We start from the raw sequence: 13547 nt of genomic DNA on the forward strand, positions 1-13547 counted from the left end.
TGGAGGAGTCAAATCAGATGTGCTGAAAATTGTGCTTTACTCTTAAGTGCAAGCTTTGGCCAACAGCTAATTTAGATCTTATTTGCGACTTCATTCCTCACCTCAAAAGCTTCAAGTACTTCAAGAAACATAATAGCACTGACAGTCAGATGGCCTGAGTATATAGTACCTACGTTTAGCTTTCACCCAGAAATACGATACAACTATTCCAATTATAGGTTGCAACATTTTTAGCTGCCAGTAGATTGTTTTTTGTTGACTGTCTTCAATGCTGCATTGTGATCCTGTGACAAAAAAAAGAGAACTGTTGTGATTTATGCAGTGTCCCAAGTGGCTGATAAATGTCTCCCATAATTTGACCTCATACACTTGACCTCATATATTTAAAATATTAAATGTCTTATAAAGTATCAGAATTAAAAGCTTGGTATGGAATTGTATCTCCATTCTATTAATTTTTTTATTTTTCATTGGAGAAATCAGTTTTCGTGGCTGAACTGTTCCTATTTTGAGAAAGCTTGTCTCTTTTTCTGGGCTGAATTCTTTAGCAACAGTGGGGGTTTTTTGGGAGGGGGGAGGAGAATAAAAATCTTAGTTTCAAACAGGAAAGTAGAGCAAAACCCAGATAATAGTTAAACAACAACAACAAAAAGATAACTTAAAACAACATATTTATATGTTGCCCCAGTGGGTTTGAATGAAGATTGGAAACTGATGATCAGGGAGTAGATTTTTGCCTCATATCTACCTGTTCAGTCATCAAATATGTGTAATTTTAAATTCCATTGCTGTTAACATTTCCTGCCTGGTAATCCAACAAATATGATCTCAACAGTGCCTCTTTAATCATGAAGCAGTTCATGAGACAAAATGTACAACTAATTAATCTTAAACATACGCCACTAGATCAAATCATTCAGTGTTTTATCACAGAATTGTACTTAGTTGTTCAAGGAACAGTTATGTACTCGGAGGAAAAGCTACTGTCTTTTTTCTGATTAGAGACCTGTAACGTCAGGAATGCAGGTTTAAAGTTTTAAATATGATTCTCTAACATTTAAACAGAAAGGTTTTTGTTTTCATTTTTGTTTTTTACTAGATACCTAATACAGATATCCCAAGCGTAACACAAATTCTAAGGTGTTTTTATTTTTTCAAGGTCTCTCACTTGTTGTATGGGGCATATTGGCTGGTACTTTGCTACCCAAACTGAAATAGCTATGTTCGCATTAAAACCAAAAAAAACACACTCCTCAAGAACAGTTTCAGGAGAGAAATGTCTGGAACACTCCTCAAGAACAGTTTCAGGAGAGAAATGTCTGGAAATAATTGCTTTTAAAATATGTAAACTTGAAGTAGTAATGCTATACAAAGAGAAAGGAGTGTCGGAATAGACATTCTAGGGCATTTCACTAATGAAACAGATCCTGGCTTTATTACTTCCTGATCTTCTGATTGGGAGTCTGGTTTGTAACAAACTTCAAAATGAATTTGTTGCTTTGAACATTTAAAAAAAAAAAAAAAAAAACAGAAGAAGAAGAAATGTGACTACTCTTAACAACCATTAGTTAGCTTTTCTTACCATTAGCCGTTCCAGACAGTTTACTACTTCATTTTTGATCAGCGCTGTTACTAAGTTAGATATATTTCCAAAGCTTTACTCTCCTGCAGTCTTTGAGCCAAAACTAGTAGTTTTTTCCTACTTCATCTGTCTTGGAGATAATTTTGCATCAAATTACTTAGAATGCATTCACAAGACCTCTGCTGGATTCAGATTTTATTAGATGGTTGATGTCAGAGTTAAAAAATGTTCTCGGGAGACAGAAAGATTTTTGGAATGTCCCGGTAGCGTTGACTTTTCTCAAACTGTCTGCTAGCATTACCTCATCAATTTCTTTTTAGAGCAGTGTATAAGACATGTTAAACAATAGCTTGCCTTAAAACCTTTATTAGTAAATTAAAATATAGATCTATTTAGTGGTCAGTAATTTTATTTTAATCAAATTCTAGCCATCGATTTGACTTGCGACATCTTTGTCTGGGATATTGCTTTTGCACATTAGCAAATGTCTAAGCACAGTACTTTAAAATAATGAATATATTTATATAGAGGGTAACTGAAATCTAGACAGAAGATTAAGTTGAGACATCAGAGAATTCAGGTCACAGAATATTTGATTTTATTTGACAATCGGAATTTTTTGGTAACTACCTGAGTCTCAAAAAGTAAAACTGATCCACCTGTAGGTCTTTTCTGTAGCTCAAAAGTTGTTTACTTCTATTTCTAGATGCTGCTTGGACTGCATGCTAAACGTGCCATAACCAGGTTTTTTATTAAATTCGGGGCACTTTGATTTTACGCTTTCATTGCCTAGGTCTCTATTACAAAAGGATCCTAAAATATTCCTTATATTTATTAAGTATAGGGGGAGGAAAAGAAAAATAGACATGACAGGAAATGGAGATGGCTAGTGTTTTCAAAAAAAAAAAAAAGAAAGAAAAAGAAAAAAAGGTTAAATACTGAAATACTGGCAATATCTAGTGTAAAAACTGCTCAGCAGGACGGGCAGCGGCCATGGCAAGGGCCAGGGCAGCGGGGCCGCAGGGCGCCGTGCCGGCGGGAGCGCGGGCGGGCTAGCCAAGGGAAGGGACGCGGAGGGGTTTAAGGAACTGAAGCCGGCAGGAGGCTTGAAACCGAAGCTGAGGAGGGTTACGGGGGTGCTGGTGGCTCCCGCGAGTCCGGCCGCTACCAACCTGTTCTGCCAGTTAACGGCTTGGAAATTGTATTATCGCTGTCTAAAACGCTGAAAGAGGACGATGTTTTCGCTCAGGTTGTGTTACCTTCGTAAGCTCTGTGTGGGGAAAGAAGACGTTTAAGACTTTTGTTTTCCGTGACTTACAGATGAGTTTAACTTACCGATCATCCAGGTACGATACTTAAGTGCTGGGTTTAGGCCGAAGTTAGCCCGTTTAAAATGTTTAATCGTAGTGTGTGCTGTGGGTTTTCTCTTGGCTTTCAAATCTTTCCCTTTATTTTTTATTTTTTATTTTTATTTTTTACCTGCAGCTGCAGGATTGTTTATGGAGTTACGCTAAGCATGTTGCTGTTAAGCACGATCGTGGTTTCTTTGAAGTGGCAGTTTCAAGTGTGGATTAAGAATTCCCCAAAAAACTGCTAAAGAAGTAGTGCCCAAAGCAGTCACCGTCGACAGAAACGATGCATCTAGGCGTTTCTGGGTAAACGTTCAGAAGGTTGAATTGTTTTGTTTTTTAACTCGGCATACTTTGTTGAATTTTTGTGACAACAAGCTAATAAGATCTTCAGCACTTCCAACAGAAGTCTAAAAAACGCATGAGCCTGTTTCATATAGCGTTAGGCAGCCCCTGGCCTTTATCTCAGGGGGAGCTGGACTTGAGCGGCAGGAGAAGCGACGGCGGCGGTCCGGCGACGTCCCTCGGGGACGGATCGCACCCGCCGGGCAGAGGGCTTCCCCTGGACCCTGGCCGCTGTACCGTGCGCGTCCGGGCCGCCCGCGGACCGCCGGGAGTTGCCCGGAGGGAAGGCGCGATGTTTGCGTAGCTGAGCCGCGCTGAGCTGGTCTCGCAGGGGCGCCGCGCTCTGGGCGAAACGAGTGAACGAACGACCCACCGCCTGCAGCAAGTGACGCTTTGCTGACCGCAGGAGAAGCAGAAACTATTCTGGTCGGTGAACGAACCGAGTCAACAAACTAACCTGAACTTTAAACGTAAGCCAGTGAAGCGCGCATAAAAACTTGCAGGCTCGCACAGATGGAGAGCGCTGTCGGAGCCGCCTTCCGCCGGCGAGAGGCGCGGGTCCGAACGTCTGCCCCGACGCGTCCGTGCTTTTGAGCGCTTTCTTAATCCGGCGGTTTCCGTGGACCAACTTTTGACGCTTACCAGTTGTGCAGGCCGGTCTGAACGGCTACGTGTCCCAAAGGAAAAGGTTCGTGAGCCGTTGCCTTTACAAACCAAGTTTGCTGCCGTTTATCGTGCCCTAATTTTTTGCTTCACGACGTAGTCTCAGCTGGTGTTGTAAGGAGCATGATGCCCCTTTTATGGGGGGTGGGGATACAAATGAATTGTGGTGACTGATACAGCTAGAAACTTTATTGCTTAAATATCACCTTCCCCCCCCCCCCAAAAAAAATAATGTGTAATATAGAATTTGGTTATTTCTTTAGAATAAGTCAGGAGAGCACGGTGAGAGAAGGGGGCGCCGCAGGCGAAGCGCGTCCCTGGCTGCGATGGGTGTTGTGCCACGCGGCCGTCCACCCTCGGCCGCCGCTGCCTCTCGCCCAGCTTTTGGCAGCCCCCTCTCGCGGGAGCCGGGCTGCTCTGCCGACCCCGCGCACCTCCGCTTCGCTTCGACGCCTCGGCGCCGGCGTAGCCGCAGCAGGTCCTTCTCCTGCGCCCGCGTCCTGCTCGCTCGGCGGCCTCCTCAAAGACACCTGAGGTTTCGCGGCGCGGTAAATCGACGGCTCTCGTCGCTCAGGCGTCTCGGAAGCCGGGGGGACCGTGCCCCGAGCGCCCCCTGCCCGGTCCCCCCTGCCCGCCGCCTCCGCGCAAAAGAGGCCTTCAGCATCTCGAAAGGGACGCGGGCGCGAAGGACACCGGAGCGGCTTGGGTGTTAAAAACCTTCCGGTGGGTCACAACAGAATTGTAAATGTTTATTTGCAAAAGGCTTGCAGGACTTAACTCGGAGCAAGCAGGGTGTTTTTTGTTTTGTTTTAAGCTGCGCGCAAGAATTGCACTCGATCTTTAAACTACGAACAGCAGGAAGGTTTCCTTGCAAAGAGCAATATTGAGCGGAGTTGAGGACCTGCAGTTCAGAGATATGTTGCAATTCCTGTTTTTGAAAGTGTTGATTTTAACATAACAAACTGTCTCAAAATGCTGTGGTGGCAGCTTGGGTAACCTGGATTGGTATTGGAGCAGAGCTCCAGGTTATAAATGTCATCAAACGTGCGACGGCTTTAACTTAGTAATCTTTTTTTTTTTTTCCTTGGAAAGCCCAAGTGAATCCGCCAAAGCAGCCTTTTAACAGGCTGTTTCTGCTGATCCTGGCCATAAATCAGATTTATTTTCCGCGATTTTAGAGGGCTGCGCGCGGATAACGGCGGAGTTTCCCCAAAGGCGCGGGAGCGGTGGGGGCCGGCGGCGCCCGGCGCTTCGGGCCGGCCCTCGGGTCTCTCTCGGCGCGCTGCGGCCCGGCTGAGTCAGGCCGGAGGCTGAGGTCCGACATGAGTCACTGCGAGCAGGGACCGGGCATTGGTCGAGCCTCGGGGAAGTGGATGGTTTAAATACTGTGAGAATCTTTATCAGCACAGGAAATGACAGCTCATTAAAATACTAACCGTTGAGCCTGTTTAGATCACTGTCTGGGGGGGGGAAAAAAAAAAATTTAACCATTGCAGGTTCAGATAAGCGGCAGGAGGAAAGGTGCGCCGCTGGGGCAGCGAAGCCACTGCGCAGGCTCGTCGGCTTTGCGAGCTGGCCGGCGGCAGGAAAACACTGGAATCGGTTTTTCAAGGGTTTGTAACACCTCTGACTCTTTAATAAAGAGATGGATGCCGCGTAGGAGTGACATTGCTGGCCCCTGCCGAGGGAGGGGACAGCTGAGATAGCTAAATATGGTGACTTTTACTGAGTGCCTTATTGCTTTGGAGCTGCCAGGTGGCTTTTTCTTGTGCTCTTGCAGGGGAATGTCGAAAGAAATGCGCATCCAACGCGGAGAAACTCAAGTGTGGGAGGGCTGGGCGCGGGGTGTGATGTAATGATATTTTTACTTGCTTGTTTGGAAGGTGAAAGCCTTTGCTTTGGCCCTCTGGCCTAACTGTCGATAGCTAGCCTGATTTAAAAAATAACACTAATAAAAAAAAAAAAAAAAAAAAGGGGGAGGTGCTGGAAGAGAAGAGCCCATACCAGCACACTCCCTCCTTCAGTACATCACGTTCTTCAGTGCCACTTCACTCCCTTTTTTGTAGAAAGAGATAATCTCTGGCCTTAGGCCACGCTTGCTCCAGGACAGCAGGACGAGACCCTGAATGGCTGCGGGGCTCGTGCTCACAGAGCGCACAATGAATTCTTCCTTTTAGTCTGTTTTTGGTTCTTTAAACATTTCCATCCCTCTTGCCTTTATTTTGAATTGTAGTTCTAGCGTTTCCTAACAGGATGCTTTTCCGTGGCTGCGCCAGCCCGGAGAGCTGAACCGTCGCGCGCCGTGTGCCACGGGGTTGGTCCCTGAGCCCCGCAGGACAGCTTAGCTGAGCAAGGGCAGAGTGCGTGCGCTGAGCAGCTGAAGAGTTGGACAAAATCAATCTATTTGTTAATAGTTTAAACAGTCTCTCTAAATTAGCGGCTGCGGATATTGGAGAGATCATCCATAAAATGGGATCCTGACTCAGTCTTGCATCACCTTTCCGATCAGGGGTTTGGGCTGCCCCAGCCGGGGCGCCTGGCTGCTTGCTTGCGCCTTCTAATTTCCCTTCGCATCTCTCTCCGTGCTAAAACGGACTGCCGGGTTTTCAGACCCCTAGTGCTTACCGATTCCTGGGCATCACCGCGGTGGGACTGGTCCCGGCTGGGCGCGGAAGCTGCTGAGAGAGTCTGAACCGCTCGGCTGAACCCCGCTGCGGTCGGTCCTTCCCCCCGGTCTTAACTTCCCCCAAAATAAATGGAGCTTCAGAACTGCTTAAAGCTCCTCAGCGGCTCTCTGAGATCTCTTACAAATGAGAAACTTCAATTAACACCATATTCATGTTCCTAAAGTGTGGGCTCTGATGGCAACTTCAGTGTTTCTCAAAATACTTCCTAATTCTAACACTTATCTTCTGGAAAAGTAGGCAGAAATGCACATGTTTAGAGGTGTTTATAAGATGGGAACTTTGTATTCTAAATTGAGGGTCTGACTTCTCTGTGAAATGCTAGCACAAAGCTACAGAGATGCAGCGTTCGATACAGGGCTGTACTTCAGCAGCTAGGCCAGGCTGTAATTATTTGAATGTTCATGAATCCTAAAAGTGTAGGTTATGAATTTTCAATAAATCAGAGTAACCTGTATTCTCACAGAGCTCAAAAAGAAAAGCTTGCCTTTCAAAAATGAAAATATTATGATTAAATGGTTTAAAAGTAGTGGTTTTAGTATTAGTAAAAATGTGATTGACTGAAGTACTGAAGAATTTTATTTTTGGTTAAGCTGGAATAGGGAAAATACTGCCTTTTCCCCCTCCTTGGTTTGGTACCTCTTCCACTGGTATTCGAGAAAACTAAACGTAGTCTAAAAGATTCTGCTAAAAAGATGAATTTTCCAAGATTCTCTCATAAGATTTCATTACTAGTGATGTGCATGTAAGGTTCAAATATTGTCAGCAATCGTTTTTAAAGCAAATTAATAAATGGTATAAAGTATAAATACCATTTTTCTGTAACTGGAATAGGTTTTTTTTTTTTTTACAACTGATACTGTCAGAATCTGTACCTAGTTGGTGTAATTTTTAAGCTAAACCCCAAACTTCTTCACGTGTTGTTATTCTTCCTGTGTAGTGCCATCCTTCCCATGGATGTGAAGTTTTGTTCTATTTGTGCAACAAGCAATTTTTTTTTTCATTTGAATAGAAATCATGGCTCTTTAAACAATTAAAAACTAAGATGCATCTATTTAATTACAAAAACCAGGTAATACTTCTGAAAACAGACTTCAACAGCACTTTCTTCAGTGAAAGCAAAATTCTTAATGGGTGTTTGTGACAGTATTATATTTTAGTTTTTAAAAAAAAAAAAGTACATTCTGATTTTGATGTATTTAAGCTGCCACAAAGGCTAGTACAATAGTTTTCAAAGTCTATATAGAGTTTCAGTTGCTCATGAAACATTCAGCTTTAGCAGAGGATTAGAATAAATTAAAACAAAAACTACAAGTTTGGGTTTAAGAATGTTAACTGAGTCTGAAATCTCTTCTGAATCAAAATTTCTTCAGAAGTTTTTTTTTTTTTAACCAAAAAAATTCAAACCTTTTTTTTTTTTTTTCCTAAAGATTATTGCAAAACTGTAGCTAGCCTCTTTGTTCTTTCGAATAAGAAGTGTGGGAAGGGGAGACTGCGGGAGAGCAGCACCTCGCCTCCTGGCAGCGCATCCCGTCCCGGTTAGTCAGCTGCCCGGGCCCTGCAGCGCAGCTGGGGAAACGTTTCCTTGCTGCTTTTGACAGACGACTCATAGTGAATGACTTTACAGGCTCTTTTTTTAATTGCAGTCCTACATCAGCCCTCTACGCCCTGCGTTTCAAACCGTTAGGGAGGAGGGCCGGGTGGTGCGGCTGGGGGGGGGGGGGCGTCTTGTTTTGTTGTGACAGAGGCGGCAAAGTGTGGGTGAGCTAAGATCCAGGTCCCTTTATTTTGTTCTCCTCTCCTACCCTTTATTGGGAAGGGAAGAGGCTGTATTCTCAAGTGAAAATGCAAGGAACTAGGATGAGATTGTTCTGCAAACAGTGTTATCTTCCAGCATTTTCCTTTGCTTAGTGGGATGCGTAAATATGCCTGCGGTTTGCACCTCGCCTCCTGAAACTGCAGTAACCTTTTGAAGATGTGTCTTAAAGCCGCTGCGAAGCAGCGCAGGGTTATGATGCAAATCTGTTCCTCCGGCCTCCGTACCTGCGCCTGCCTTGCGGCTGCAACCCTTGAGACTTTATTCGCAGCTCTCGCCCCTCTCCCTTTGGTAACAGCAGGGTTAGTGGGCTGAATGTCCCTATACGTATATGGAGGATCCATCTTGTTTGTAATTAAATAAAATGGAAACTGGTTTTTTAAGACTTTTAGATCTGGAGTATACAATAAGATGATTTTTCCCCTTTGGCTATTAGGTCACAAAAGTATTAGCTGGCTTATTAAATGACTGAACTTTGAAAGACTGCAAGAACCAACCAAAACTAACCCACTAAGACGGAAGCTAAAGGAATTTTATTTCTAGTGCTGTGGACGCATGTAGAAGTTTATATTTGGTGTGTGACTGTGCTACGTTTTACTCCTGATGCCCTGAGGTGTATGCACTTCTTAGCATGACAGTCTCCGCTAATGTGCAGAGCGCTGCAGGCTTTAGAGAGCGAGGTCCTCGCTTTCAGGATCTTACAGTTCTTCCAAACAGCTTTAATAAAATGAAGGCCGTGCACTTAAATCCTTAGTCATGCTTAAAAAAGAAAAAAATGCCAAATACTTTGTATTTCAAAATTTTCTCACTAAATGTTGATGCATTAGGAGCTCGCCAAGCCATCTGAACTTGGTTTTCATGTGTTTGCTCTGCTGTTTAATGTGACTTGGGCACTGACTTAGTTCAGCTCTCAGGGAAAAATGGAGGAAATGGAACAACCGTTCCCTTAATCGTTCATCTCTCGTCATTTAAATATTCCTTATTTCATATTCATGCAAAGGTTTAAAAGTAAAGTATTACCTTTCAGTAACTTTCTCAGGCTTCCAGATGTCATTTGAAAAAGAAAAGATACCCCAAAACATAACTTTTTTGTGGTGTTGTGACTCGTACTGATCAGCGAGTCATTAGGAGATTTTTAACCACGAGCGGAGTCAGATGCTTGCAGGGGGCTTCTGAAAAGCTGGAAATCGCTTGTGAAAGTTGACCTGCTCATTTGTAAAATATGTAATTGATGTGCTTCAGTCTTTATGCTTATTTTAGTGAAACTTTACCAGTCCAGGCACAAAATCTACTCACCCATTCGTATCATCGTGATGGTGAATCATGAGGGAAGCAATTTTTTTTTTTAGCTTGTAAACATGTTCAGGAAAAAAATTATTTGCCCCTGGCTAGTGAAGGAAATGGATTTAGAGTGAGTTACTTTTTCTTTAGTCTGTGCAGTTTCATAAACTTTAAATGTTAGCTAATATTTCTGAACTCAGCTTTAACTGGGAAAAGGGAATGTCATGTCAAAAAGAGAGCTTGAGGAAAATAATGTTAGCGATCTAGTCCTCCCATAGCAATACCAGTCATTTGAAAAGGAGATTATCCTCCCTGAAGTAATAGTGTAAAGAATCAAAATTGTAGTATTTTTGTAATATATTTTCAAATTTAGATGACTTTTTTAAATGTTGAAACTATACTAATTTCTTTAAAAAAAAAAATCTTAATTTTCTTTGAATATAAAATGGGACTTGTCAGTGATGGCAAATTTCCCTTGGTTTGTGTGGATCGAGCCTTGGGAGCTTTTGGACTGTGCTTGCGTTCTCACCGGAGTTGTTGCTAGTGGTGATTTCTTCTGTGTAGCAGTTACGCTTTTTTGAAGTGTCGTGCGGATTTCTAAATCTCCTGGGACCTCCCACTAAATAGTGCGGTCTATAGATTTAAAGAAAAATTCTCCATGTTGTCTGTGATTAAGGTCTGGAGCGGCTGTGATACGTGCAGGATGGAAGTTGGTGGCCGCTCCGCATCTGCCCAGCGTTAACCCCCTTACGCTTCAGAGGCAGGAGAGGGTTCTTAGTTCCAAAAACTTACCAGTGATCTTTATAATGGTAATGTAAGAGCAAGGTGTTTAGTAACGTATTGTAGCTTTTGTGCAAGTCATCTGCCATAAAGCATGGAGTGATTCAGAGCAGGGTTCATAGTTCCTTCTTTGTTCCTTTGTTAATCACTGACTTGTGGGAGGCGCCTCCAGAATTTGCTAATGCATTCTTTTTGGGTAAGGATGACGCACAGATTGTCCTAATAAGGACTTAGCTTGAGAAAGGGGCCGTCTCCTTTGAGGAGATAGGGGCAAGTCATAGGGCGAGCAGTTTCTTTTTTAACTCAGGGATGACACAAGCACAAGTCATTTCCTTATTAATCGGTTCAAACCAGTTCTTACAGGAACTGCTGGTGATAAATGTGGGACTTCTGAGAAGTCATTCATTTTATTCTCAGCACTGCCTCAGTGCACAGCCTCAGCTGGCTTCTCCCTGGCTTTAAGGAAATGCTCTAGCACACAGCTTCTTTCTATGTTACCCCCAGTTTGTCATCACTGATCTGCTCTGAAATGATTTTGATTTTAAACAGGTTTTTTTTTTTTTTTGAGGCTCTGGGGAAATATATGTCCATTTCAGAAGTATCAGATGAAAAGTTAAAATATACTTTGTTATATGGTTATCTGTTTTCCCGAGTAGTAATGTCCTTCTGAGCTGTAGCTCAGTCTGAACTTTGTTCTGTTTGGGTCAAAGTGGTAAGTTTAAAAAAAAAATTTTTTTGTTTTTTGTTTTCTTCCCCTATTTTGTCTTGTTCTCTGGGATGAACTTTGCATCAGTGCTATTCCAAGTATAGGTCCTTCTCTTCAGAAGCCATTTCAAGAATACTTGGAAGCTCAGAGGATAAAACTTCACCACAAACCCGACAGTGGCGTGCCCCAGGTAAGAATCTTTCCTGCCTCCCTCCCCGGTTACCTTTTCCCTATTCTTGCTGTCCTTTGACTTGTCAGTTTTACCAATTGAGCTCTTGATTCTGATTTTCAAAGTTTTACAGTGGCCCAGGAAGAGTTAAAAATCTCATTTTAAAGCAACTGGGAATTAAAGATAATACTGTAATTGTGTGCAACCGGACTGAGACCTCTTGGAGAGTGAAGGAAACAATAAAGCAAGACCAATGTCTGGTCTTGGGTCTGTATTAGCCTGCCTATTTCAAAAAAGAAATTTAAGCAGTAAAGGCTGCATTTACATGTGAAACGGTAACGAACAGCTTGCAGCATCAATACTTCAGAAGCCAGTAGGGTATGGAGCTGAATGGCCAATGAGAGAAACCAAATTCACAAGCCTTTAATGTTCAAAAGGAAAAGCAAAATACCCTATTTAGAGTAGGTACAAAGGAGCAGAGGAATCCTTTTATACAAAGTATTTAAAAAAAAAAAAAAAATCAATGGGGACAGCACTTCTGTAATTTCAATATGAGATTTCTTAGGATGCTAAGGCTTTCTTTTTTTTTTTAATAAAGTGTATTAATGTAACTCACACTTCTCATTTATTACTTGTAGTATTAGAAATGTTTTTTTGCCCATTTCTTAAAAATGAAACTAAATTAGGGAGGATCAGGCTGGAATAACTAAATATGCAGATGCATTTTAAGCACATTGAAGTAATTTTTGTGCAGTGCATTGCTGCCCTCCTTTGACAAAAACCAACAGTTAAGTGTAGCCTTAGAAAATACTCAAAGGGGGGCTGCCGTGGTCATCACATTAACTTCCAGTGACAGAAGAAGAATCAGATACTAATTGGAAGATAATACAGTATACACAGTTTAGGGGGAAAAACATCGTTAACCGATGACCTTGTTGTTTTCTTGGCACTGAACGTGACAGGCAATGACAGTAAGGGGTTGCTAACTCTGAACTCTATGAATTGTTAGCAAAGACAAAACAATACTGGGAATAATAAATCACTTCACTAGCACACAGTAATGATCAAGGAGTCGTCATCTGCCCTGCAGTGTATTTGGCAACCCCTCCTGTATTGTCTTTCAAGGGACTAAAGTCAGCTTTACAGAGAGACCTGCAGGAATCCTGTCAGCTTGCACTTGGTTCCTGTTTTTAATTTGATAAATTACATAATCCAAAAATGGTTAGGCTCTTTCCTTTCACCCATGAAATGGAGAATTCTCCTTTGCACTGTCCACTAATCTTTTGTTTTCCTCCTTATTTTGTTTTGTCTTTGTTTCTTCAGGGGGAAAACTGGTTATCCTGGATGTTTGAAAAATTGGTGATTGTCATGGTTTGTTATTTTATCTTATCTATAATCAACTCCATGGCCCAAAGCTATGCCAAACGACTGCAACAGAAGATGTACTCTGAAGAAAAAACCAAATGAGCTTGAAAAAAAACCCTTGGAATGGGCTTTAGCAGACATGAAAAATGACATGTCTTTCCATATGTTTAAAAATCAGCATTATTCCAAACTGAGGACAACTTTTTAACATCAATTTTCCAGTATAACATTATTATTTTCTTTTGAAAGTAATTTGGCTATTAGAGCAGACCTTTCATTGACAAACTTATAAATGTTAAGGTAAGGTATAAATGCTTTACTTGTCTGAGTTGTATTACATGGGATGGGCAGAGTGATGTTAAACTGGTGTTTAACACGGTTGTCGTCCATCCAAATTACTTCTAAAACTGGTGATTTAATACGTAGCTGTATTCCAGTTCCTGGTTTAACTTTGAGACTGGTCTAAGGGTAACTTTTTATTTTTTTGAAGAGTGGCTGTTTTGCTTTTCCCATAACTTTCAAGACCATCAAAATGTATACAAATGAATACGGATTGGCTAGAAACTCTTGCATGTCTGTCATGGTAACGCTATTCCATCTGAACTCTCCAATGTGCCATTGCATTGCACGTGCTCTCCGTTGGAAAAGCCACCCTTTTAAACTTCATAATGATGTTAGCAGAGATGATTGATGTCAAAATGCTGAAGCTGACGTTTTTTATTCTGTATATTTAGAATGAAGTCAAGATAAAACTTTATAAAGTCATCTTTGATCATTCCAGAATTTCTCGTGTCAAGTCTTTTTAAG

General features: G+C 42.2%; 1 protein-coding gene across 13 annotated transcripts in view; it reads left to right on the forward strand.

Moving 5' to 3' along the window:
• VMP1 (vacuole membrane protein 1) overlaps window positions 1-13523 on the forward strand; it is a 70139-nt gene extending 56616 nt beyond the window's left edge. For all 13 annotated transcript variants that reach the window (XM_068909741.1, XM_068909738.1, XM_068909742.1 and 10 more), the window contains 2 exons: window positions 11294-11396; window positions 12699-13523. In XM_068909741.1, coding sequence (XP_068765842.1) covers window positions 11294-11396; window positions 12699-12842 — 247 coding nt within the window. In that variant the 3' untranslated portion in view covers window positions 12843-13523. The remainder of the gene's footprint in view (window positions 1-11293; window positions 11397-12698) is intronic.
• The last annotated feature ends 24 nt before the right edge of the window (window positions 13524-13547 follow it).

The sequence above is a fragment of the Struthio camelus genome, chromosome 16 (genome assembly GCF_040807025.1).
Source record: "Struthio camelus isolate bStrCam1 chromosome 16, bStrCam1.hap1, whole genome shotgun sequence".
NCBI classification, from domain to species: domain Eukaryota; kingdom Metazoa; phylum Chordata; class Aves; order Struthioniformes; family Struthionidae; genus Struthio; species Struthio camelus.